General features: G+C 47.0%; 1 protein-coding gene across 1 annotated transcript in view; it reads left to right on the top strand.

The window, feature by feature from the left end:
- The window catches only part of klhl17 (kelch-like family member 17), a 216,559-nt gene that overhangs the window by 33,940 nt on the left and 154,824 nt on the right, over window positions 1-27,795 (top strand). The window contains exon 10 of the mRNA XM_041206767.1: window positions 8,127-8,308. Within this exon, the coding sequence (XP_041062701.1) occupies window positions 8,127-8,308 (182 nt within the window). The remainder of the gene's footprint in view (window positions 1-8,126; window positions 8,309-27,795) is intronic.

Below are 27,795 nucleotides of genomic sequence, written 5' to 3'. Positions count from 1 at the left end.
GAAAAGTACATCGTTGGTTTTAAAGTGTGTTGAGATGTCCGGTGGTGGTGAAAAATGCTACATAAATGCAAGTCTTTTTGTCTTTTAGCACTTTGAATGATGTAGACTTTGTGTAGATCACTGCAGGGACCAATGTGAGTCATTTGCTATGTTCTCGCCCGTCCAGTTGTCCTGACCTTTGCACTCGGGGTACCAGAAGCTCCCAGGGGCAAGGGTCAGGACTTGAAAGACCTTGCATTTATATAGCACCTTTCACAACCTTAGGACAGCCCAAAACATTTTGCATCCAATGGAGTGCAGCCGCTATTGTAAGGTAGGGCTGATTCATCTGTGCCACATCTCGCAAACTGCTCCACGGCTCATCCAAGCACTGTGACGATATTGCTGTTTATAACCTCTGCTGATGTTCTTTAAGTGGCCTGTGCGAATTTCTTGCCTGTGTGGCTTTGTCCGAACACTGAACTTTATACAGCAATAATGCAAGTGCATGTGAAAAGATTTAAGCTTGAACGTTGTGGAAGATTTAATTCACAAATAAAGGAAGACAGTATATTTAGTCCCTGATTATACATGGGGTAATGAGGGTCCCTTACACTGCAGCCTTTTAATCAAATGGTTCTAACGGACACAGCAGACCTTCATGATTAAGTTAAGATCTTAAATTCGCTGCAAATCCTTGATTATATTATGATGGCCCTTCATTTATTTTAGCGAATACTTTTTATAACATGCAACTTGAGTTTTCTTACTGTTTTTTTTTTACTGGATGCACTAAGCTTCTAAATTTCCAGCTGCCATCACAGCCTGAATCCTCATGGAGACCGAGGGGATTTCCGGCTTATCCAGAATGACACCGGAGCCCCGGATCCGGAAATACTACCCCCAAAACATGGCGCCTACCATTTTCACCAGGGAGGGCAATGGGGGTGGGTTGTAGATTGCACATCTGTCATTCACGGAGGCAGCTGTGCGTGTGCAGAAGTGCGGCTGCCTTCAAACAGATCGCGTTTTTGTCAGTGGAACGCCCAAAACATGACCTGTCACCTTTACGCTTTTCAGGAGAAGGTCTAAACTTCCCGGAGTTCTTTGGAGAGGTAAGGGTCCCCTCTTGGATAGGCCCAAGAACGCCTTTGGGAGCGGGAAGGTGCCCTTTGAAAGAGGTCAGGAGCACTTTGGGATTGTTAAAATTAGAAATGAATAGATGTAAAAAGTGGATAAACACATTGGAGCTATCAAGATATTTAAATCACCTGTCCTTTAAATTTAGTAAGTCTGCAGTTTAAAAATATCAGTGCTTTCTATTTCACTTTGTCTGTTGACATAAGCCAGAGGGCTATCATTCTAGAACTTGTGCTGCATGACTGATTTCTCAACCTATCATTATCACAGTGGGGCGTCTGTCAGCTTACAGTTTGATTGACAGCTCCAAGTGGTTATAAAGTCTTTAATATGGGGCTAGGAATACAAATGCCTGCTTTTATAAGGGATTAAGTAGTTGAAGGAATTTAAATGTTGTGCTTTTATCAATGAGAGTGTATTTAATGAACTAATCAGTAGACACTTAGTACTTCATTTCATCTTAGCATGGGTCCTGAGATCTACCATTGGTAGATACTGAGTGATTTGGCATGGAGGGTGTAAGGGCAAAGAGTGGTGGATGGGGGTCCATGGGTTGCTATGAGTTGGCACTAAGTTGGCATTGAGGCAATAAAGGGACATGGGAATAAAAGCAAATAAACTGTGGATGCTGGAAATCTGAAATAAAAACAGACGGTGCTGAAAATACTCAGTAGTAGGTCTGGCAGCATCGCTGGCGAGAGAAACAGAGTTAACATTTTGAGTCTGATGTGAATCTTCTTTGGAACTGGACTTTGAAGTTCGGAAGAAGAGTGGTATTTGAAACTTTAACTCTGTTTCTCTCTCCACAGATGCTGCCAGACCTACTGAGTATTTTTGGCACTTCCTGCTTTCGTTAAAGGAACATGGGAGGTGGGTAGAGAGGGGCATAGGTTGACATTGGAGAGTATGGGGGGTGTGGGTAGAGGGGCACCAGGTGGCATCAGGTAGCATGGATGGGACATGGAGAGTGAGTAGGGGTTTGAGGGGGGAGGTGGTGGTGAAGGCTAGAAAGCTGTTTTTTTTTTTGTTTTGTTTTGCTGTTTTCCTTATGAGGCCCAGATCATCAAGAAGGGGCTTTCACACAGCCCGCCTTGATACCCGACAAACCCTGTGGCTGCCTCTGCACTGTTTCCAGGGGTGGTGGGCCTGACTCCCATTAACAGCAACACCCCCCCCCCCCCCAACCCCCCACCCCCCACCTTATCTCCCGGAATCAAAATCTGGACAACCGAGGCAGCTTTTCATGAGTCAGGTATGTGGGAATTTCCCCAACTCTACACTCCCGACTCATGAAGGAAAGTTCAGGCTCAGCAAAGGACATTCCATGGGAGGGCGTGTCATACTGAGAACTCTACCAGTACTTGGCATTGACTAAGACATGTCATTTTATAGTGGGCGTGGAAACAAAGGTGTAACAATCCTCAGAATAGGAACCATAATTATACAACGTGAAATGTAATAGATGAGAAAAGGTTATGCGTCTGCTGGTGGGCAAGACTGCGAAGGTTTTTTTTTTCACTGACGGCTGTACTTGCTCAAATAGAACATGAGGCTAAATAAGGGGTCATTTCCTGAACACACACCCAGCGGGGAACTGTGACTGCAGGGCATGGCTTGGAGATGGGACTACAGTGCCTCATAATCCTCTGACTTGTTCAGTCTGTGAGCACAGCTTTCTGGTTGGAATGCCAGATTACATAAGACCATAAGACATAGGAGCAGAAATTAGGCCAATCGGCCCATCGAGTCTGCTCCGCCATTCAATCATGGCTGATAAGTTTCTTAATTCCATTTTCCCGCTTTCTCCCCATAACCTTTGATCCCCCTACCAATCAAGAACCTATCTATCTCGGTCTTAAATACACTCAATGACCTGGCCTCCACAGCCTTCTGTGGCAATGAATTCCATAGATTCACCACTCTCTGGCTAAAGAAGTTTCTCCTCATCTCTGTTCTAAAAGGTCTTCCCTTTATTCTGAGGCTGTGCCCTCGGGTCCTAGTCTCTCCTACTAATGAGGCTGTGCCCTCAGGTCCTAGTCTCTCCTACTAATGGAAATATCTTCCCCATGTCCACTCTATCCAGGCCTCTCAGTATTCTGTAAGTTTCAGTCAGATCCCCCTCTCATCCTTCTAAACTCTATCGAGTATAGTCCCGGAGTCCTCAAACGTTCCTCATATGTTAAGCCTTTCATTCCTGGGATCATTCTCGTGAACCTTCTCTGGACCCTCTCCAGGGCCAGCACATCCTTCCTGAGATACGGGACCCAAAATTGCTCACAATATTCTAAATGTGGTCTGACCAGAGCCTTATAAAGCCTCAGTGGCACGTCCCTGCTTTTATATTCTAGTCCTCTTGAAATAAATGCCAACATTGCATTTGCCTTCCTAACTACCGACTCAACCTGCAACTTAACCTTAAGAGAATCTTGGACTAGGACTCCCAAGTCCCTTGCACTCCAGATTTCTGAATTCTCTCCCCATTTAGAAAATAGTTCATGTCTCTATTCTTCCTACCAAAGTGCATGACCTCACACTTCCCCACATTGTATTCCATCTGCCACTTCTTTGCCCATTCTCCTAACCTGTCCAAATCCTTCTGCAGCCTCCCCATCTCTTCAATACTACCGGTCCCTCCACCTATCTTTGTATCATCTGCAAACTTAGCCAGAATGCCCTCAGTTCCTTCATCTAGATCATTAATGTATAAAGTGAAAAGTTGTGGTCCCAACACTGACCCTTGCAGAACTCCACTAGTCACCGGCCGCCATCCTGAGAAGGACCCCCTTATCCCCACTCTCTGCCTCTTGCCAGACAGCCAATCTTCTATCCATGCTCGTACCTTGTCTCTAACACCATGGGCTGTTATCTTACTGAGCGGCCTCCTGTGCGGCACCTTGTCAAAGGCCTTCTGAAAGTCCAAGTAGACAACATCCATTGGCTCTCCTTTGTCTAACCTACTCATTACCTCCTCAAAGAATTCTAACAGATTTGTCAGGCATGACCTCCCCTTGATGAAACCATGCTGACTTTGCCTTATTTTACCATGCACTTCCAAGTATTCTGAAATCTCATCCTTAATAATGGACTTTAAAATCTTACCAACGACCGAGGTCAGGCTAATCGGCCTGTAATTTCCTGCCTTTTGCCTCACTTCCTTCTTAAACAGGGGGGTTACATTAGCGATTTTCCAGTCCTCTGGAACCCTCCCTGACTCCGGTGATTCCTGAAAGATCACCACTAACGCCTCCACGATCTCTTCAGCTATCTCCTTCAGAACTCTGGAGTGTAATCCATCTGGTCCAGGTGATTTATCCACCTTCAGACCTTTCAGTTTTCCTAGCACCTTCTCCTTGGTAATGGCCACCATACTCACCTCTGCCCCCCAACTCTCTTGAACTTTGGGGATGTCACTCATGTCTTCCACTGTGAAGACTGACGCAAAGTACCTATTCAGTTCCTCTGCCATTTCTTTGTTCCCCACTACTACTTCTCCAGCGTCATTTTCCAGTGGCCCAATGTCCACTTTTGCCTCTCCCTTACTCTTTATATATCTAAAAAAACTCTTGCAATCTTCTTTTATATTACTGGCTAGTTTACCCTCATTTTTAATCTTGTCTCTCCTTATTTCTTTTTTAGTTGTCCTCTGTTGGTCTTTGTAGGCTTCCCAATCCCCTGGTTTCCCACTGCTCTTCTCCGCATTGTATGCTTTCTCTTTAGCTTTTATGCTGTCTCTGACTTCCCTTGTCAGCCATGGTTGCCTTGTTCTCCCTTTAGTATGCTTCTTCTTCCTAGGGATGAATTTTTGCTGTGTCTCCCAAATTACTCCCAGAATCTCCTGCCATTGCTGTTCCACTGTCTTTCCTGCTAGGCTCATCTCCCAGTCAATTCTGGCCAGCTCCTCCCTCATGCCTCTGTAGTTGCCTTTATTGAACTGTAATACCGTTACATTCTGATTCCAGCTTTTTCCTCTCAAATTGCAAGGTAAATTCTATCATATTATGGTCACTTCCTCCTAAGGGTTCCTTCACCTTAAGCTCCCTTATCAAATCTGCCTCATTACACATCACTAAATCTAGACTTGCCTGTTCCCTAGTGGGCTCCACCACAAGCTGCTCCAAAAAGCCATCTCGTAGACATTCCACAAATTCCTTTTCTTGGGATCCACTACCAACCTGATTTTCCCAGTCTACCTGCATATTGAAATCCCTCATGATCACTGTAACCTAGCCTTTCTTACATGCCTTTTCTATCTCCTGGTGTATCTTGTGCCCCACATCCTGACTACTGTTCGGAGGCCTGTACATAACTCCCATTATGGTTTTTTAACCTTTGCAGTTCCTCAACTCTACCCACACAGATTCTACATCATCTGACCCTATGTCATTTCTTGCTATCGATTTAATTTCACTTCTTACTAACAAATCAACCCCACCCCCTCTGCCAACCTGCCTATCTTTTCGATAGGATGTATATCCTTGGATATTTAGCTCCCAGACCTGATCCCCTTGCAGCCATGTCTCCGTGATGCCCACCACATCATACCTGCCAATTTCAATCTACGCCACAAGCTCATTTACCTTATTTTGTATACTGCATGCATTCAGATACAACACCTTCAGTCCTGTATTTCCCGTCCCCTTTCTCATTGTCGTCCCTTTACCTGATGTGCTTGAAGTTAGATTACTAGCCCTTTCCAAACACTCTGTCCTATTTTGTGTTCTGGAGACTCTAATAGCCTCTCCTGGGCTCTCCTTTCTTTTCAGTTTTTTCATAATTTTCCATGAAGTTGAATCCACCCCCCCACACGCTAACATGCTGCTTTGTTTCCCATTAGTCATGCTTCTTGGAGTTTTACCCTTCCCTCCACCCCCCCCACTTTCTAATTTAAAATCCTGTTGACCATCCTATTTACCCTTTTCATTAGAACATTGGTCCCAGATCGGTCAGGTGGAGACTGTCCCAACGGTACAGATCCCTCCTGTTCCAATACTGATGCCAGTGCCCCATGAAATGGAACCCCTCTTTCCCACACCACTCCTTTAGCCACATGTTTACTTCCCTTATTCTCGCGTCTCTATGCCAATTTGCATGTGGCTCGGGTAGTAATCCGGAGATTATAACCCTTGAGGACCTGTTCTTTAATTTAGTTCCTAGTTCCTGATAATCCCCAAACAGATCCTCTTTCCTAGTCTTACCTATGTTATTTTGTCCCGACGTGGACCACAACAACTGGATCCTCCCCCTCCCTCTCCAAAATCCTTTCAAGCCGGTCAGAGATGTCCCTCAGCCTGGCACTGGGCAGGCAACATACCAGGCGGGACTCTCGATCCTGCTTACAAAGGAAGCTATCAATTCCCCTAATCATAGAGTCCCTTACAACTATTATAGAATCCCCTACAACTACAACTACAGTAGAAACCCCTACAATTACAAACTTATCCCCGTAAACAGATTCAGCCCAAAGTAATGGTGCAGGTAATCCAATACTCAGGCTGAGCACTGTTGGCAGTGCTCTAGCTCCCTGGTCAGACACTTTTAAACCCTATACAATATCTCCCACTTCGAACAGCTGCACTGTTGCAAGTGTGATTTTGCCACACGCATTGCTCAATTTCTCCTCTCCGTCCGCATCTCGTGCTATTCAAACTAAAGAATTAAAATATCAGTAAAGTAAGCTCGGTGCTAAAATGCCGGGAGCTCGGTATTTAAAAATATTCTTAAGGTTCAGCTATTTCTTTGTAGAGCTTCTTAATGATTTAGATATTGTGAAATATTCCTTAGGTGGATTTTTTTCCATTCATTTATGGGATGTGGGCATCACTGGCTGGGCCAGCATTTATTGCCCATCCCTAATTGGCCTTGAGAAGGTGTTGGTGAGCTGCCTTCTTGAACCGCCGCAGTCCATGTGGTGTAGGTACACCCACAGCGCTGTTAGGGAGGGAGTTCCAAGAGCTCCAAGTGTGGCCATAAGACTGAAAAATATATAATGTAAAACCAGGAAGTAGTGGTCATAATGACGACAGAGGTGCAGAATGATCTCTTAGTTACTTTGGACCTTACTGGGGCATCTTTTGCTTTGGTGTTTTTAAGGAGTGCCACCTATAACCTGAACTATTTTACCCAAAATACCCAGAACATTTAACACCGTGTTGGAGTGTGGCAGAGGCTTTGGAATTGAGAGTGCTGAAAGTGGAAGATGGTTCATGCTTATGGCCAACTTTTTATGATAGTCTGATTGGACGATTTAAGTGGTGAGGACTATTAGGATTTGAGAGTTACAGGGGGGAGGACTGCATTGCATGTCATGGGGTTCTTCAAATAAAACTTGTTACGCTTTTAGGATTATTTTTTACTTATTTTACCGCAGATATTTTTGATTTTGGTGTTTCAGATTGCCCTCACAGATAGTCCCTAGCTTTCTTTGTCTCAGAGAGAACGTTTTTACTTCCCAAATATCCAGATAAGTTTACAGTAAAGCAAGAATGCACCATGTTCAGTTTATTTCATCAGAAGTGGCCTGGCTGACCTTCCAGAGGTGTGTTAGTTCTGCTCCCTTTTTCTTTTTTAGCAGTAGTTTGTACTTTTTGACTGTACAGCACCCAGGTCTGACTCTGGCTGTACCTTTAGCACGGTGTCTGGCTGTGGTCACTAAGACATAGGGGAGACACTCAACTCCTGAAGGCGTGGAAGAGAAAAGCCATGAGACCGAACCCTAAGTGTTGGTATAAGGGCTGGAATAGCCGGGGCTTTAGAGCCATGAATGGAGCCACCTCACTGTGGGGGAGCAAGGGGAAACCTCAGAGAGGTATTTCAAATAGAAAATGTGAATGTAGAACCACTTGAGGACAATTTTAACCTAATCTGACGTGTCAGGGAACTGACAGGGTGGGGTTTGCTTTGTACGCTGCCTTCTTTTCTCCATTGAAGTCAAGGGTGTATCTCACGTGTCCACCTTTTGTACCAGTTCCTTGTCCCCTTGCCTGACTGTTCATGATTTCCTTGTGCAGACTAACACGTGGACCACTATCGCTAACATGCTGAGCCGCCGGAGCAGTGCTGGTGTGGCGGTGCTCGAGGGGATGTTGTACGTCGCTGGTGGCAACGATGGGACTAGCTGCCTTAACTCAGTGGAAAGATATAATCCAAAAACAAACACATGGGAGAGCGTGGCGCCCATGAACATTAGAAGGTTGGTGCATCTCTATGCTTCCTTGGTTTAAAATGCAAGAGACCCTGTCTGTCTCCCTTGGCGCACAAATTTACAAGGTTTCAGTTCACACGTTGGCAAGTTGGTTATGCTTTAGTTACACAGAACCTTGGTCAGACTGCCATCTGGAGCAAGACACTCAGTTCTGGACCACACACCTCAGGAAAGATATGCTGGCCTTGGCGGGGTTCCAGTGTAGATTCGCCAGAATGATATGGGGGCTTAAAGGGTTAAATTTCAAGGACGGGTTGCATTGAGAAGATAGGGGGCTGATCTGATCGAGGTATTTTAAGATATTTGATAGACTAGACACTGAGAAAATGTTTCCTCTGGCGGGGAGCCGAGAACGAGGGGGACATAGTCTTAAAATTAGAGCTGAACTATTGAGGAGCGAGATCAGGAAACATTGTTCCACACACAGTGCAGTAGAAATCTGGAACTCTCACCCCAAATGGCTGTGATGCTAGGCCAACTGGAGCTTTTCAGACTGAAATAAATAGATATTTGTTGGGTAAGGATAGTAAGGAATGCAAAACTGAGGTGGGTAAATGGAATTGAAGTACAGATTAACCTTGATCTCACTGATTGGCGGAACAGACTCAAGAGGCTGAATGGCCTCCTCCCCTTTCTTGGTCTTCCTCTCTCACAGGAACAAGCACCAACATTGCAATAATGAACTATTGAAACGTTAGCATTAGCTTGCTTTTTACTGCAGTGTTAACACAGAAGAATACGAGAATGCAAGGTTTTTTTGTCCTCGAGACTATACAGTGGGGCAACATGCGAAGGTTAAATAAAAGCAGAAAATGCTGGGGAAGCTCCACAGTTCTGGCAGCATCTGTGGAGAGAGAAACAGAGTTAACGTTTCGAGTCCGTATGACCCTTCTTCAGAGCTGAAGAGAAATGGAAATGTGATTGAATTTATACTGTTTAAGGAGGGTGGGGCAGGTGGAGCTGGATAGGAGGCCAGTGATAGATGGGGACAAAGGAGGGGCTGACAAAGGTATCATGAACTAAAGGACAAAAGGAGTGTTAATGGCAGTGGTTAATATTATAAATAACGCTGATAGTGGCATAAAGGTAAGAAAGCAGAATGTGATAATAGCAGAACAAGGGTAGCATAGTGTGAAAGAACATCATGGAACAAGTTACAGATTGACCTGTAGGGGATGGGGTGGGGGAGGGGGCAGTGGTGGGGGGAATGAAAGGATAGAAAATGGGATGGGAGGATAAAAAAAGGGGATAAAACCACAGATAAAGGAATAAAAATTAAAATGGATAAAAAATTAAAATGCATGTAGGAAAAAGGGGATTAAAAAAAGGGGGTGAGGATGGAGGAGAGAGTTCATGGTCTGAAATTGTTGAACTCGATGTTAAGTCAGGAAGGCTGTAAAGTGCCTAGTTGGAAGATGAGGTGCTGTTCCTCCAGTTTGTGTTGAGCTTCACTGGAACAATGCAGCAGGCCAAGGACGGACATGTGGGCATGAGAGCAGGGTGGGGTGTTAAAATGGCAAGCAACAGGGAGGTCTGGGTCATGCTTGCGGACAGACCGAAGGTGTTCCGCAAAGCGGTCACCCAGTCTGCGATTGGTCTCTCCAATGTAGAGGAGACCACAGTGGGAGCAGCGAATGCAGTAGACTAAATTGAGGGAAGTGCAAGTGAAATGCTGCTTCACTTGAAAGGAGTGTTTGGGCCCTTGGTAGGTGAGGAGGGAGGAGGTAAAGGGGCAGGTGTTGCACATTCAGTGATTGCATGGGAAGGTGCCGTGGGAAGGGGTTGAGGTGTTGGGGTGATGGAGCAGTGGACCAGGGTGTCCCGGAGGGAATGATCCCAATGAAATGCTGACAGAGGAGTTGAGGGGAAGACGTGTTTGGTGGTGGCATCATGCTGGAACTGGTGGAGGATGGTCCCTTGCATGTGGAGGCTGGTGGGGTGAAGAATGAGGACAAGGGCGACCCTATCATGGTTCTGGGAGGGAGGGAAGGAGTGAGGGCAGAGGCGTGGGAGATGGGTTGGACACGGTTGAGGGCCTTGTCAACCAGAGTAGGGGGGAAACCTCGGTTAAGGAAGAAGGAGGACATGTCAGAGGAACTGTTTTTGAAGGTAGCATCATCGGAACAGATGCGACGGAGGCGAAGGAACTGAGAGAATGGGATGGAGTCCTTACAGGAAGCAGGGTGTGAGGAACTGTAGTCAAGGTAGCTGTGGGAGTCGGTAGGCTTGTAATGAATATTGGTGGACAGTCTGTCACCAGAAATGGCGACAGAGGGGTCAAGGAAGGGAAAGGAAGTGTTGGAGATGGACTATGTGAAGGTGATCAAGGGGAAATTGGAAGCAAAATTGATTTAATTTTTCCAGGTCCAGACGAGAGCATGAAGCGGCACTGAAACAGTTATCGAAGTACTGGAAATAGAGTTGTGGGAGGGGGCCGGAGTAGGACTGGAACAAGGAATGTTCCACATACCCCATGAAGAGACAGGCATAACCGGGACTCATGCGGGTACCCATAGCCACACCTTTTATTTGGAGGAAGTGAGACAAGTTCAAGGAGAAATTGTTCAGTGAGAGAATATGTTCAGCCAGGCGGAGGAGAGTAAAGGTGATTGTTTGAGCCTCTGTTCAAGGGAGAAGCGGAAGAGGAGGCGGTTAGGGCCAGGGAAGTGGAACTTGTTGGTATGACATAGGGCATCAGAGGAATCATGGATGTAGGTGGGGAGAGACTGGACAAGGGGAGAGAGAACGGAGTCAAGATAGGAAGAAATGAGTTCGGTGGGGCAGGAAGAGGTTGACACGATCAGTCTGCCGGGACAGTCCTGTTTGTGCCTTAAGGGAAGGAGGTAGAAGTGGGCCGTATGGGATTGGGAGACTGAGGTTGGAGGCTGTGGAGGGAAGATCTCTGGAGGAGATGAGGTCAGTGACAGTCCTGGAAACAACAGCTTGGCGTACTGTGGTGGGGTCATGGTCCAGGGAGCAGTAGGAAGAAGTTGTCAGACCTGCTGAGTTTTCCCAGCATTTTATGGTTTTATTTTAGATTTCCAGCGTCCACAGTATTTTGCTTTTACCTGTGTGAAGTTTAAATCCTTGCTCCCGCCAATTTGAATACATCCCAAGTCTCCGAGACTAACAGGCCTCAATGTTCCGATTCCGAATCGATCCAATATTAAGAACCGCCCTTTCCAAAATTTGAGGCTCTCAAAATTCAAGCAGACATTACAAATTGAAACTGCTTTGCTCAGCTAGATTGGCCAGCAAAGACCCTTGGGCATAAGAAGGGAACATTGCATCATATTAAAAATTCAGATGTTTCAGACCCTCCACTGTCTAGTGTTTTATGTCATATATTTTTAAAAAGACCAAGTATATGTAACAGCAAAACAAAAACAGAATTACCTGGAAAAACTCAGCAGGTCTGGCAGCATCGGCGGAGAAGAAAAGAGTTGACGTTTCGAGTCCTCATGACCCTTCGACAGGACTCGAAACGTCAACTCTTTTCTTCTCCGCCGATGCTGCCAGACCTGCTGAGTTTTTCCAGGTAATTCTGTTTTTGTTTTGGATTTCCAGCATCCGCAGTTTTTTTGTTTTTATCTATATGTAACAGCACTTTAATGACACAGTGAATGATGGTGCACAAATGAGTAACTGGCTTAATGTTAACCTGCTCATACCCTTACATTCCTATAGTGTAAAATTAAAGCTATGGACTGTTTAAGCAAGAAATAACCCGTGCCAAAATTCCTCTTCTCTGCACTGAACAGTCTTAAATTGACAGAAGGGAGATTAAAGAGAGTGAGGAGAGAGAAATAGGTATATGCATTTTCACAAGCAGGTACTTATTTACAAATGTCTGCTCAAGTCCCTCAGACTCAGGTTGGGCTTGTCCTTATTGAAGGGGTGGTTTAATGAGCCTGTCATTCTGATTGTTCCAATGCAAATGGGAAACTCTGGGAGGCTGCTTTCCACTGTCCGAGCAGGCAGGCTTGTAAAATAGCCCCACATGGCTGAAATATGTCACATTCTGGTGAATCACCCGTTGCTATCATAGCCTCCTTCTGTCTGTGGGGTAAGGTTCTATTCAACCTGTCATGCCTTTGTCAGCTCTTTGAAAGACCTGTCCAATTTTTCTCGATGCCCTGCAGATAAGTCCCCTTCCAGTACATACGCAGTTGGCTTTTGGAAGTTCCCAAAGGAATCTGCTCCCATCAGCCTTTCATGGAGTGGGAGGGGGGAAAAAAAATCTTCTCATTTTCCCTCTCTTTCTTTAGCCGATTGTTTAGACAAGCATGTGAGGGAGAAGGGAATAGAGGGTTATGATGGTAGATAAAGACGAGGAAAGATGGGAGGAGTCTCACGTGGAGCATAAACACTGCGATGGACTGGTTGGGCTGAATGGAATGGCCTGTTCCTATGCTGTATATCCTATGTTATCCCATGTAAACCTGGGATCGCTGGTCACCGTCTCACTTGCCAGTAAAAACACAGTTTTACTGTACCTGCTCCATCAAACCCATCATAATATTAAGTGCTGGTGCCTCCCTCACACATCCTTTCCCAATGTGGGCTGCATTGTTTGCCATTTGGCACGGAATAGATGGTCAATTGCTTAATATTTTGGAATGCTGTCTCTCTCTGTGCCGCCTCCAGCACAGTAAATAGGGTCAAGGAGTAGAAACATTCACGATTCCTTAACCAGTCCCCTGTCAGAGTAATGTGACCCAGACAACACCTTTATATACTCTAGACTTTGCATATATACTTGGTGCTGCCAGGTGATATTTTTAACAGTGAGCCATTGAATCATTTCCAGTTGTTGAGATTTTTAAAAAAAAAACACTCCAACTTTCCTGTTTTGCCTGTGTATTTTCGCCAGTTTCTTTTCCATCCTGATATAAACGGCTCTGGGTGTTACTATTCTTTATTGGTGGATCAACCTGAATTCGGAAGGTCGAGATCTGCTGATCTCTGTGATAACGTGTGCAAATGGCCAATATCAGAAACACACAGCAGGTCAACCAGGACAGATTGACCTTTAAACTGTCACAAATTTCATGTAATAGCCACGTACGTACCTGGAGAGATCACTGGGCAAGCAGATTACACTGCGCCATTTGTTGGTTTGAGCTTTGTCTCAGTGGTAGGTAGCACACCCGGCTCTATTTCAGCTGGTCGTGGGTTTGAGTCCCACTCCAGACACTTGAGCACAAAAAACTCGGCCGGGATTTTCTGGCCCTGCCCCCACCACCACCCCACCGCAGCCACCCCCCCCCCCCCCCCCCCCCCCCCCCCCCCACCCCCACCCCCCCACCCCCTCCACAGCCATGGTGGGTCTGGAAAATCCTGGCCTTAGGCTGCCAGTTTGCTGCGGTACCGAGGGAGTGCTGCACTGTCGGAGGTGTGCCATCTTCTGTTGTGATATCAAACCGAGGCTCCGTCTGCCCTCTCGGATGGACGTGTAAGACCGCATGACGCTGTTTCGAAGAAGGGCGGTGGAGTTTTCCCTGGTGTCCTGGCCCACACTTATCTGCCAAACAGATTATGTGGTCAGTTCGGCTGCTATATATCATACACTTACAACAGTGACAGCGCTTCAAAAGAACGTCAAGCACTTTGGGACATCCTGAGATTGTGACAGGCGCTATGTAAATGCAAGTCTTTCCTTTTTCTTCCATTGTCAACAAGATATCAGAAAATAACAGAGCAGACAGATACCAGTCTCTTGCAACTGCACAAACCAACAGCATTCAGAAAGCTTTATATGGGTGACATTAGTGACCATGGATGAGGTGAATGTGGGTTCATGTCCGAGATTCCACACTTACCAGTTCCCTCTGAACTTTGAGACTGTGGGAAAACACCTGGACGAGTTCTGGTCTATGCATGCATGCAAACACACACACACAGAGAAATGCGTGTACACACACACAGGGAAATGAGCGTGCACACACACACACAGAGAAATGAGCGTGCGCACGCACACAGAAACAAACATGCACACGCACACACACAGAAACAAACGCGCACACACACAGAAGCAAACACGCACACGCACACACAAACAAACGCACACACACAGAAACAAACACACGCACACAGAAACAAACACACACGTGCACGCAGACGGACATGCATAGAAACAAACACAGGCACATGCATGCGCACAGAAACAAACACACGCATGTCCACGCACACGCACAGAAACAAACACGCTCACATGCACAGAAACAAACACGCACATGTTCACATGCACACACAAACAAACACACGCACAGAAACAAACACGTGCACACGCACAGAAACAAACACAGGCATGTCCATGCACACGCACAGAAACAAACACGTGCACACACACAGAAACAAACACGTGCATGCGCACAGAAACAAACACACACATGTCCACGCACACGCACAGAAACAAACATGCGCACACACACGGAAACAAACTCGCACACGCACAGAAACAAACACACACATGTTCACATGCACACACAAACAAACACACGCACGTGCACACGCACAGAAACAAACACAGGCACATGCATGCGCACAGAAACAAACACATGCATGTCCACATGCACACACAAACAAACACACGCACATGCACAGAAACAAACACGTGCACACGCACAGAAACAAACACGCACACGCACAGAAACAAACACATGCACACACAAACAAACACATGCATGCGGCGCACAAAGAAACAAACACATGCGCACGCACACATATAATCAAGCACGTACACACACAAACAAACACGCACACACACACAAACAAACACAAACACGCACACAGAAACAAGCACATGCACATAGAAATAAACACACGCACGTGCACACACACAAACAAACACGCATGCACACACATGCAAACAAACACATGCACGTGTACACGTACAGAAGCAAACACATGCACGTGGACGCACACAAGAAACAAACACGCACACGTGTGTGCACACATAAGCAAACACGCACGTGCGCACACACAGAAACGAACATACGCACGCGCACACGCACAGAAACAAGCATGCGCACATGCACAGAAACAAACACACATGCGTGCACACACAGAAACAACCGCACACACAGAAACAACCGCACACACAGAAACAACTGCAAACACACAAACAACCTTACACACACCCAAACACATGCGTGCACACAAACAACCACGCAGACACACACAAACAACCGCACACACACACAGAGACAACTGCACACGCGCACACACACACAAAAACAACTGCACACACACACACACAAACAACCACACACAGAAACAACTGCACACACACACAAACAACCACACACAGAAACAACTGCACACACACAGAAAAAACTGCACACACACACACAAACAACCGCACACACGCACAATCACACACACAAACACGTGTGCACACAAACAACCGCACACACACACAACCGCGCGCACACAAAAACAACCGCACACACACAGTAACAAACACACACGTGTGCACATGCACAGAAACAAACACGCACACGTGTGCACACAGAAGCAAACACGCATGCGCACACACACAAACACGCATGCACGCTCACACATAAACAAACGGGCACACACACAAACAACCGCGCACACACACAAACAACCGCACACACACACAATCGCACACACGCACAAACAACCGCACACACACACACACACAATCGCACACACACACAAACAGCCGCACACACACACACAAACAACCGCACACACACAATCGCACACACACACAAACAACCACACACACACACACACACACACACACACACAAACAACCGCGCACACACAGAAACAACCGCGCACACACACACACACAATCGCATACACACACAAACAACCACACACACACACACACACAAACAACCGCACACACACACACAAACAACCGCGCACACACAGAAACAACCACGCACACACACACACGACCTCACACACACACAAACAACTGCACACACGCAAACAAACACATGCGTGCACACAAACAACCGGGCGCACACACACAGAAACAACCACGCACACACACACAGAAACAACCGCACACACACACACAAACACGTGCATGCACACAAACAAACACGCACTCACACACACAGAAACAACCGCACGCACACAAACAACTGCACACACACACAAACAACTGCACGCACACACAAACAACCGCACGTACACACAAACAACCGCACGTACACACAAACAACCGCACGTACACACAAACAACCGCACGTACACACAAACAACCGCACGTACACACAAACAACCGCACACACACAAACAACCGCGCACACACACAAACAACCGCACACACACACACAAACAACCACACAAGCAAAAACAATCGCACACACGCAGAAACAATCGCACACATGCAGAAACAATCGCACACATGCAGAACCAACCGCACACACACAGAAACAACCGCACACACACAGAAACAACCGCACACACACAGAAACAACCGCACACACACAGAAACAACCGCACACACACAGAAACAACCGCACACACACAGAAACAACCGCACACACACAGAAACAACCGCACACACACAGAAACAACCGCACACACACAGAAACAACCGCACACACACAGAAACAACCGCACACACACAGAAACAACCGCACACACGCACACAAACAACCACACACACACAAACAACTGCACACACACAGAAAAAACCGCACATACACACAGAAACAACCACACACACACACACAGAAACAACCGCACACACACACACACACACGGAAACAACTACACACACAGAAACAACCGCGCACACACACAGAAACAACCGCGCACACACACAGAAACAACCGCAAAAACACACAGAAATAACCGAACACACACACACACACACAAACTACCACACACACACACACAAACAACCAGACACACACACACAGAAACATCCGTACACACATACAGAAACAACCGCACACACACACACAGAAACAACCGCACACACACACACAGAAACAACCGTACACACACACACGGAAACAACCGCACACACACACACAGAAACAACCGCTCACACACACACACGCACACACACAGAAACAACCATACACACACACACGCACACAAACAACCGCACACACACACACAAACAACCACACACACACACACACAAACAACCACGCACACACACACAACCGCACACACACACACAATCAATGACGCACACACACAGAAACAAATGCACACACACAGAAACAACCGCACACACACAAACAACTGCACACATACACACAAACAACCGCACACACACACACACACAAACAACTGCACACACAGACCGAAACAACCACACACACAAACACAGAAACAACCGCACACACAGACACAAACATATGTGCGCACAAACACACAGAAACAAACACATATGCGCACACACACCCAGAAACAAACACGTACGCACACAAACACACACACAAACAACCGCACATACACACAGAAACAACCACACACACACACACAGAAACAACCGCACACACACACACACGGAAACAACCACACACACAGAAACAACCGCACAAACACACAGAAACAACCGCGCACACACACAGAAACAACCGCGCACACACAGAAATAACCGCACACACACACACACACAAACAACCACACACACACACACAAACCACCGCACACACACACAGAAACATCCGTACACACGTACAGAAACAACCGCACACACACACAGAAACAACCGCGCACACACACACAGAAACAACCGCACACACACACACAGAAACAACCGCACACACACACACACAGAAACAACCATACACACACACACACGGAAACAACCGCACACACACACAGAGAAACAACCGCTCACACACACACACACACACACAGAAACAACCGCACACGCACACACAGAAACAACCGCACACACACACAGAAACAACCGCTCACACACACACACGCACACACAGAAACAACCGCACACGCACACACAGAAACAACCGCACACACACACAGAAACAACCGCACACACACACAGAAACAATCGCGCACACACACACAACCGCACACACACACACAATCATTGGCGCACACACACAGAAACAAATGCACACACACAGAAACAACCGCACACACACAAACAACTGCACACATACACACACAAAACAAATGCACACACACACAGAAACAACCGCACACACACACAGAGAAACAACCGCTCACACACACACACGCACACACAGAAACAACCTCACACACACACAGAAACAACCGCACACACACACAGAAACAATCGCGCACACACACACAACCGCACACACACACACAATCATTGGCGCACACACAGAAACAACTGCACACACACAGAAACAACTGCACACACACAAACAACTGCACACACACAAACAACCGCACACACACAAACAACCGCACACACACAAACAACCACGCACACACACAGACAACTGCACACACACACACACACAAACAACCACACAAGCAGAAATAATCGCACACACGCAGAAACAATTGCACACACGCAGAACCAACTGCATACACACAGAACCAACCGCGCACACACAGAAACAACCGCGCACACACAGAAACAACCGCGCACACACAGAAACAACCGCGCACACACAGAAACAACCGCACACACACAGAAACAACCGCACACACACAGAAACAACCGCACACACACAGAAACAACCGTACACACACACAGAAACAACCGTACACACACACAGAAACAACCGTACACACACACAGAAACAACCGCACACACACAGAAACAACCGCACACACACAGAAACAACCGCACACACACAGAAACAGCCACACACACACACACAAACAACTGCACACACAGACAGAAACAACCACACACACAAACACAGAAACAACCGCACACACAGACACAAACATATGTGCGCACACACACACACAGAAACAAACACATATGCGCACACACACCCAGAAACAAACACGTACGCACACACACACACAAACAACCGCACACACACACACAAACAACCGCACACACACACAGAAACAACCGCACATACACACAGAAACAACCACACACACACACACAAACAACCGCTCACACACACAGAAACAAGCGCACACACACAAACAACTGCACACACACAGAAACAACCGCACACACAAACAACCACACACTCACACACAAACAACCACACCCTCACACACAAACAACCACACACACACAAACAACCGCACACACACACAGAAACAACCGCACACACACAGAAACAACCGCACACACACAGAAACAACCGCACACACACAGAAACAACCGCACACACACAGAAACATCCTCACACACACACAAACAACCACACACACACACAAACAACCGCACACAAAGAAACAAACACACACAGAAACAACCGCACGCGCACACACACACACACAAACAACTGCGCGCACACACAAACAACCGCACACACAGAAACAAAGACACAGACAGAAACAAAAGACACACACACACACAAACAAACGCACACACACACATAAACACGCACACGCACACGGACACAACCGCGCACACACAAACACATGCGTGCACACAAACAACCACACACAAACAACTACACACAAACAACCACATGCACACACACACAAACAACCACACACACAGAAACAACCGCACACACAAACACATGCGTGCACACAAACAACCATACACACATGCACACACACAAACAACCGCGCACACACACACAAACAACCGCGTACACACACAAACAACCGCACACACAGACACAAACAACCGCACACACACACAGAAACAACCGCACACGCACACACACACACACACACAAACAACTGCACACACACAGAAACAACCGCACACACACAGAAACAACCGCCCACAGAGAAACATCCGCCCACAGAGAAACATCCGCACACAGAGAAACATCCGCACACAGAGAAACATCCGCACACACAGAAACAACCGCACACACAGAAACAACCGCACACACAGAAACAACCGCACACACAGAAACAACCGCACACACAGAAACAACCGCACACACAGAAACAACCGCACACACAGAAACATCCGCACACACAGAAACAACCGCACACACAGAAACAACCGCACACACAGAAACAACCGCACACACAGAAACAACCGCACACACAGAAACAACCGCACACACAGAAACAACCGCACACACACAAACAACTACACACACACACAGAAACATCCGCACACACACAGCAACAACCGCACACACACAAACAAACACATACACACACACCCACAAACAACTGCACACACACACAGAAACAACCGCACACACAGAAACAACCGCACATACACACAGAAACAAACAACCTCACACACACACAACTGCACATACACACAGAAAAAAACAACCACACACACACAGAAACAACCGCACACACACATAAATAAACAACTGCACACACACACACAGGAACAACCACGCACACACACACACAACTGCACACACACAGAAACAATCGCGCACACACAGAAACAACTGAACACACACACACATATAGCCGCACACACACAGAAACAACCACGCACACTCAGAAACAACTGCACACACACTCAGAAACAACCGCACACGCACACACAAACAACTGCACGCACACACACAAACAACCACGCACGCACAAACAACTGCATGCACACACAGAAACAACTGCACGCACACACAGAAACAACTGCACGCACACACAGAAACAACTGCACACACACAGAAACAACTGCACACACACAGAAACAACTGCACACACACAGAAACAACTGCACACACACAGAAACAACTGCACACACACACAAACAACTGCACACACACACAAACAACCGCACACACATAAACAGCCGTGTGCACACACACACAAACAACCGCACGTGCACACACAAACAACCAAACACACACACAGAAACAACCGCACATACACACAGAAACAAATAACCACACATACGCACAGAGAAACAACCGCACACACACACACACACACACACACACAAACAACCACACACACACACACACACAAACAACTGCACACACACACAAACAACCGCACACGCACAGAAACAACCACACACACACACACACACACACACACAAATAACCGCACACACACTGAAACAAACAACCGCACACACACAGAAACAAACACAAGAGCGCACACGCACACAGAAACAACCACACACATACACACAAACACATGTGCGCACACACACACAGAAACAACCACACACATACACACAAACACATGTGCGCACACATACACAGAAACAAACACATGTCCACGCACACACACACAGAAACAACTGCACACACACACACAAACAGCCGCATACACACACAAACAACCGCACACACACAAACAACTGCGCACACACACAAACAACTGCGCACACACACAAACAACTGCGCACACACACAAACAACCGCACACACACACAAACAACCGCACACACGCACAGAAACAACCGCACACAAACAAACAACTTCACACACACGCAAACAACCGCACGCACAAACGCACAAACAACCACACACACACACAGAAACAACCACACACACACAGAAACAAACACATGTGCGCGCACACACACAGAAACAAACACATGTGCGCACACACACACACAGAAACAAACACATGTGAGCACAAACACTCAGAAACAAACATGTGCGCTCACACACACACAGAAACAACCGCGCACACACACAAAGACATGTATGCGCACACAGAGAAACAAACACATGTGCGTGCACACACACACACACACAGAAACAAATACATGTACGTGCACACACAGAAACAATCACATGTGCGCGCACACACACACACACACACACACACACAGAAACAAACATATGTGTGCACACACACACAGAAACAAACACACATGTGCACACACAGCCAGAAACCAACACATGTGCGCGTGCACACACACACAAACAACCGCACATACACACGGAAACAACCGCAAACACAGAAACAAAATATGTGCGTGCACACACACACACAGAAACAAACACACATGCGCACGCACACCCAGAAACAAACACGTACGCACACACACACACACAGAAACAACCGCACACACACACACACAGAAACAACCGCACACACAAACACACAGGAACAACCGCACACACGCACACAGAAACAACCGCACACACACACACACACACACACACACACACACACACACGGAAACAACCACACACACAGAAACAACCGCACACACACACACGGAAACAACAACACACACAGAAACAACCGCACACACACACACAGAAACAACCGCACACACACACACACGGAAACAACCGCACACACACACACACAGAAACAACCGCACACACACACACGGAAACAACCGCACACACACACAGAGAAACAACCTCTCACGCACAAACAACCGCACACGCACACACAGAAACAACCGCACACGCACACACAGAAACAACCGCACACGCACACACAGAAACAACCGCACACGCACACACAGAAACAACCGCACACACACACAGAAACAACCGCACACACACACAGAAACAACCGCACACACACACACAAACAACCGCACACACACACACAGAAACAACCGCACACACACACAGAAACAACCGCACACACACACACACAGAAACAACCGCACACACACACACACAGAAACAACCGCGCACACACACAGAAACAACCGCGCACACACACAGAAACAACCGCGCACACACACAGAAACAACCGCGCACACACACAGAAACAACCGCGCACACACACAGAAACAACCGCGCACACACACAGAAACAACCGCGCACACACACAGAAACAACCGCGCACACACACAGAAACAACCGCGCACACACACAGAAATAACCACACACACACACACACACACACACAAACAACCACACACACGCACAGAAACATCCGTACACACATACAGAAACAACCGCACACACACACACAGAAACAACCGCACACACACACACAGAAACAACCATACACACACACACAAACAACCATACACACACACAGAAACAACCGCAAACACACACACAAACAACCGCACATACACACAGAAACAACCACACACACACACACACAGAAACAACCGCACACACACACACACGGAAACAACCACACACACAGAAACAACCGCACAAACACACAGAAACAACCGCGCACACACACAGAAACAACCGCGCACACACAGAAATAACCGCACACACACACACACACAAACAACCACACACACACACACAAACAACCACGCACACACACACAACCGCACACACACACACAATCAATGACGCACACACACAGAAACAAATGCACACACACAGAAACAACCGCACACACACAAACAACTGCACACATACACACAAACAACCGCACACACACACACACACACAAACAACTGCACACACAGACCGAAACAACCACACACACAAACACAGAAACAACCGCACACACAGACACAAACATATGTGCGCACAAACACACAGAAACAAACACATATGCGCACACACACCCAGAAACAAACACGTACGCACACAAACACACACACAAACAACCGCACATACACACAGAAACAACCACACACACACACACAGAAACAACCGCACACACACACACACGGAAACAACCACACACACAGAAACAACCGCACAAACACACAGAAACAACCGCACAAACACACAGAAACAACCGCGCACACACACAGAAACAACCGCGCACACACAGAAACAACCGCGCACACACAGAAACAACCGCACACACACACACAGAAACAACCGCACACACACACACAGAAACAACCATACACACACACACACAGAAACAACCGCACACACACACAGAGAAACAACCGCTCACACACACACACGCACACACAGAAACAACCGCACACGCACACACAGAAACAACCGCACACACACACAGAAACAACCGCACACACACACAGAAACAATCGCGCACACACACACAACCGCACACACACACACAATCATTGGCGCACACACACAGAAACAAATGCACACACACAGAAACAACCGCACACACACAAACAACTGCACACATACACACAAACAACTGCACACACACACAGAAATAACCGCACAAACACACACAAACAGCCACACACACACACACAAACAACTGCACACACAGACCGAAACAACCACACACACAAACACAGAAACAATCGCACACACAGACACAAACATATGTGCGCACAAACACACAGAAACAAACACATATGCGCACACACACCCAGAAACAAACACGTACGCACACAAACACACACACAAACAACTGCACATACACACAGAAACAACCACACACACACACACACAGAAACAACCGCACACACACACACACGGAACCAACCACACACACAGAAACAACCGCACAAACACACAGAAACAACAGCGCACACACACAGAAACAACCGCGCACACACAGAAATAACCGCACACACACACACACACAAACAACCACACACACACACACAAACCACCGCACACACACACAGAAACATCCGTACACACGTACAGAAACAACCGCACACACACAGAAACAACCGCACACAGAGAAACATCCGCACACAGAGAAACATCCGCACACAGAGAAACATCCGCACACAGAGAAACATCCGCACACACAGAAACAACCGCACACACAGAAACAACCGCACACACAGAAACAACCGCACACACAGAAACAACCGCACACACAGAAACAACCGCACACACAGAAACAACCGCACACACAGAAACAACCGCACACACAGAAACAACCGCACACACACAAACAACCACACACACACAAACAACTACACACACACACAGAAACATCCGCACACACACAGCAACAACCGCACACACACAAACAAACACATACACACACACCCACAAACAACTGCACACACACACAGAAACAACCGCACACACAGAAACAACCGCACATACACACAGAAACAAACAACCTCACACACACACAACTGCACATACACACAGAAAAAAACAACCACACACACACAGAAACAACCGCACACACACATAAATAAACAACTGCACACACACACACAGGAACAACCACGCACACACACACACAACTGCACACACACAGAAACAATCGCGCACACACAGAAACAACTGAACACACACACACATATAGCCGCACACACACAGAAACAACCACGCACACTCAGAAACAACTGCACACACACTCAGAAACAACCGCACACGCACACACAAACAACTGCACGCACACACACAAACAACCACGCACGCACAAACAACTGCACGCACACACAGAAACAACTGCACGCACACACAGAAACAACTGCACACACACAGAAACAACTGCACACACACAGAAACAACTGCACACACACAGAAACAACTGCACACACACACAAACAACCGCACACACACACAAACAACCGCACACACATAAACAGCCGTGTGCACACACACACAAACAACCGCACGTGCACACACAAACAACCAAACACACACACAGAAACAACCGCACATACACACAGAAACAAATAACCACACATACGCACAGAGAAACAACCGCACACACACACACACACACACACACAAACAACCACACACACACACACACAAACAACTGCACACACCCACAAACAACCGCACACGCACAGAAACAACCACACACACACACACACACACACACACACACACAAATAACCGCACACACACAGAAACAAACAACCGCACACACACAGAAACAAACACAAGAGCGCACACGCACACAGAAACAACCACACACATACACACAAACACATGTGCGCACACACACACAGAAACAACCACACACATACACACAAACACATGTGCGCACACATACACAGAAACAAACACAAGTCCACGCACACACACACAGAAACAACTGCACACACACACACAAACAACCGCATACACACACAAACAACCGCACACACACAAACAACTGCGCACACACACAAACAACTGCGCACACACACAAACAACTGCGCACACACACAAACAACCGCACACACAGAAACAACCGCACACACAGAAACAACCGCACACACAGAAACAACCGCACACACAGAAACAACCGCACACACAGAAACAACCGCACACACAGAAACAACCGCACACACAGAAACAACCGCACACACAGAAACAACCGCACACACAGAAACAACCGCACACACACAAACAACCACACACACACAAACAACTACACACACACACAGAAACATCCGCACACACACAGCAACAACCGCACACACACAAACAAACACATACACACACACCCACAAACAACTGCACACACACACAGAAACAACCGCACACACAGAAACAACCGCACATACACACAGAAACAAACAACCTCACACACACACAACTGCACATACACACAGAAAAAAACAACCACACACACACAGAAACAACCGCACACACACATAAATAAACAACTGCACACACACACACAGGAACAACCACGCACACACACACACAACTGCACACACACAGAAACAATCGCGCACACACAGAAACAACTGAACACACACACACATATAGCCGCACACACACAGAAACAACCACGCACACTCAGAAACAACTGCACACACACTCAGAAACAACCGCACACGCACACACAAACAACTGCACGCACACACACAAACAACCACGCACGCACAAACAACTGCACGCACACACAGAAACAACTGCACGCACACACAGAAACAACTGCACACACACAGAAACAACTGCACACACACAGAAACAACTGCACACACACAGAAACAACTGCACACACACACAAACAACCGCACACACACACAAACAACCGCACACACATAAACAGCCGTGTGCACACACACACAAACAACCGCACGTGCACACACAAACAACCAAACACACACACAGAAACAACCGCACATACACACAGAAACAAATAACCACACATACGCACAGAGAAACAACCGCACACACACACACACACACACACAAACAACCACACACACACACACACAAACAACTGCACACACACACAAACAACCGCACACGCACAGAAACAACCACACACACACACACACACACACACACACACACACACACACACACACAAATAACCGCACACACACAGAAACAAACAACCGCACACACACAGAAACAAACACAAGAGCGCACACGCACACAGAAACAACCACACACATACACACAAACACATGTGCGCACACACACACAGAAACAACCACACACATACACACAAACACATGTGCGCACACATACACAGAAACAAACACATGTCCACGCACACACACACAGAAACAACTGCACACACACACACAAACAGCCGCATACACACACAAACAACCGCACACACACAAACAACTGCGCACACACACAAACAACTGCGCACACACACAAACAACTGCGCACACACACAAACAACCGCAC

The sequence above is a fragment of the Carcharodon carcharias genome, chromosome 15 (genome assembly GCF_017639515.1).
Source record: "Carcharodon carcharias isolate sCarCar2 chromosome 15, sCarCar2.pri, whole genome shotgun sequence".
Taxonomy (NCBI): Eukaryota; Metazoa; Chordata; class Chondrichthyes; order Lamniformes; family Lamnidae; genus Carcharodon; species Carcharodon carcharias.
Note: the sequence above shows the minus strand (reverse complement) of the source record. Positions and strands in the feature narration are given on the sequence as shown.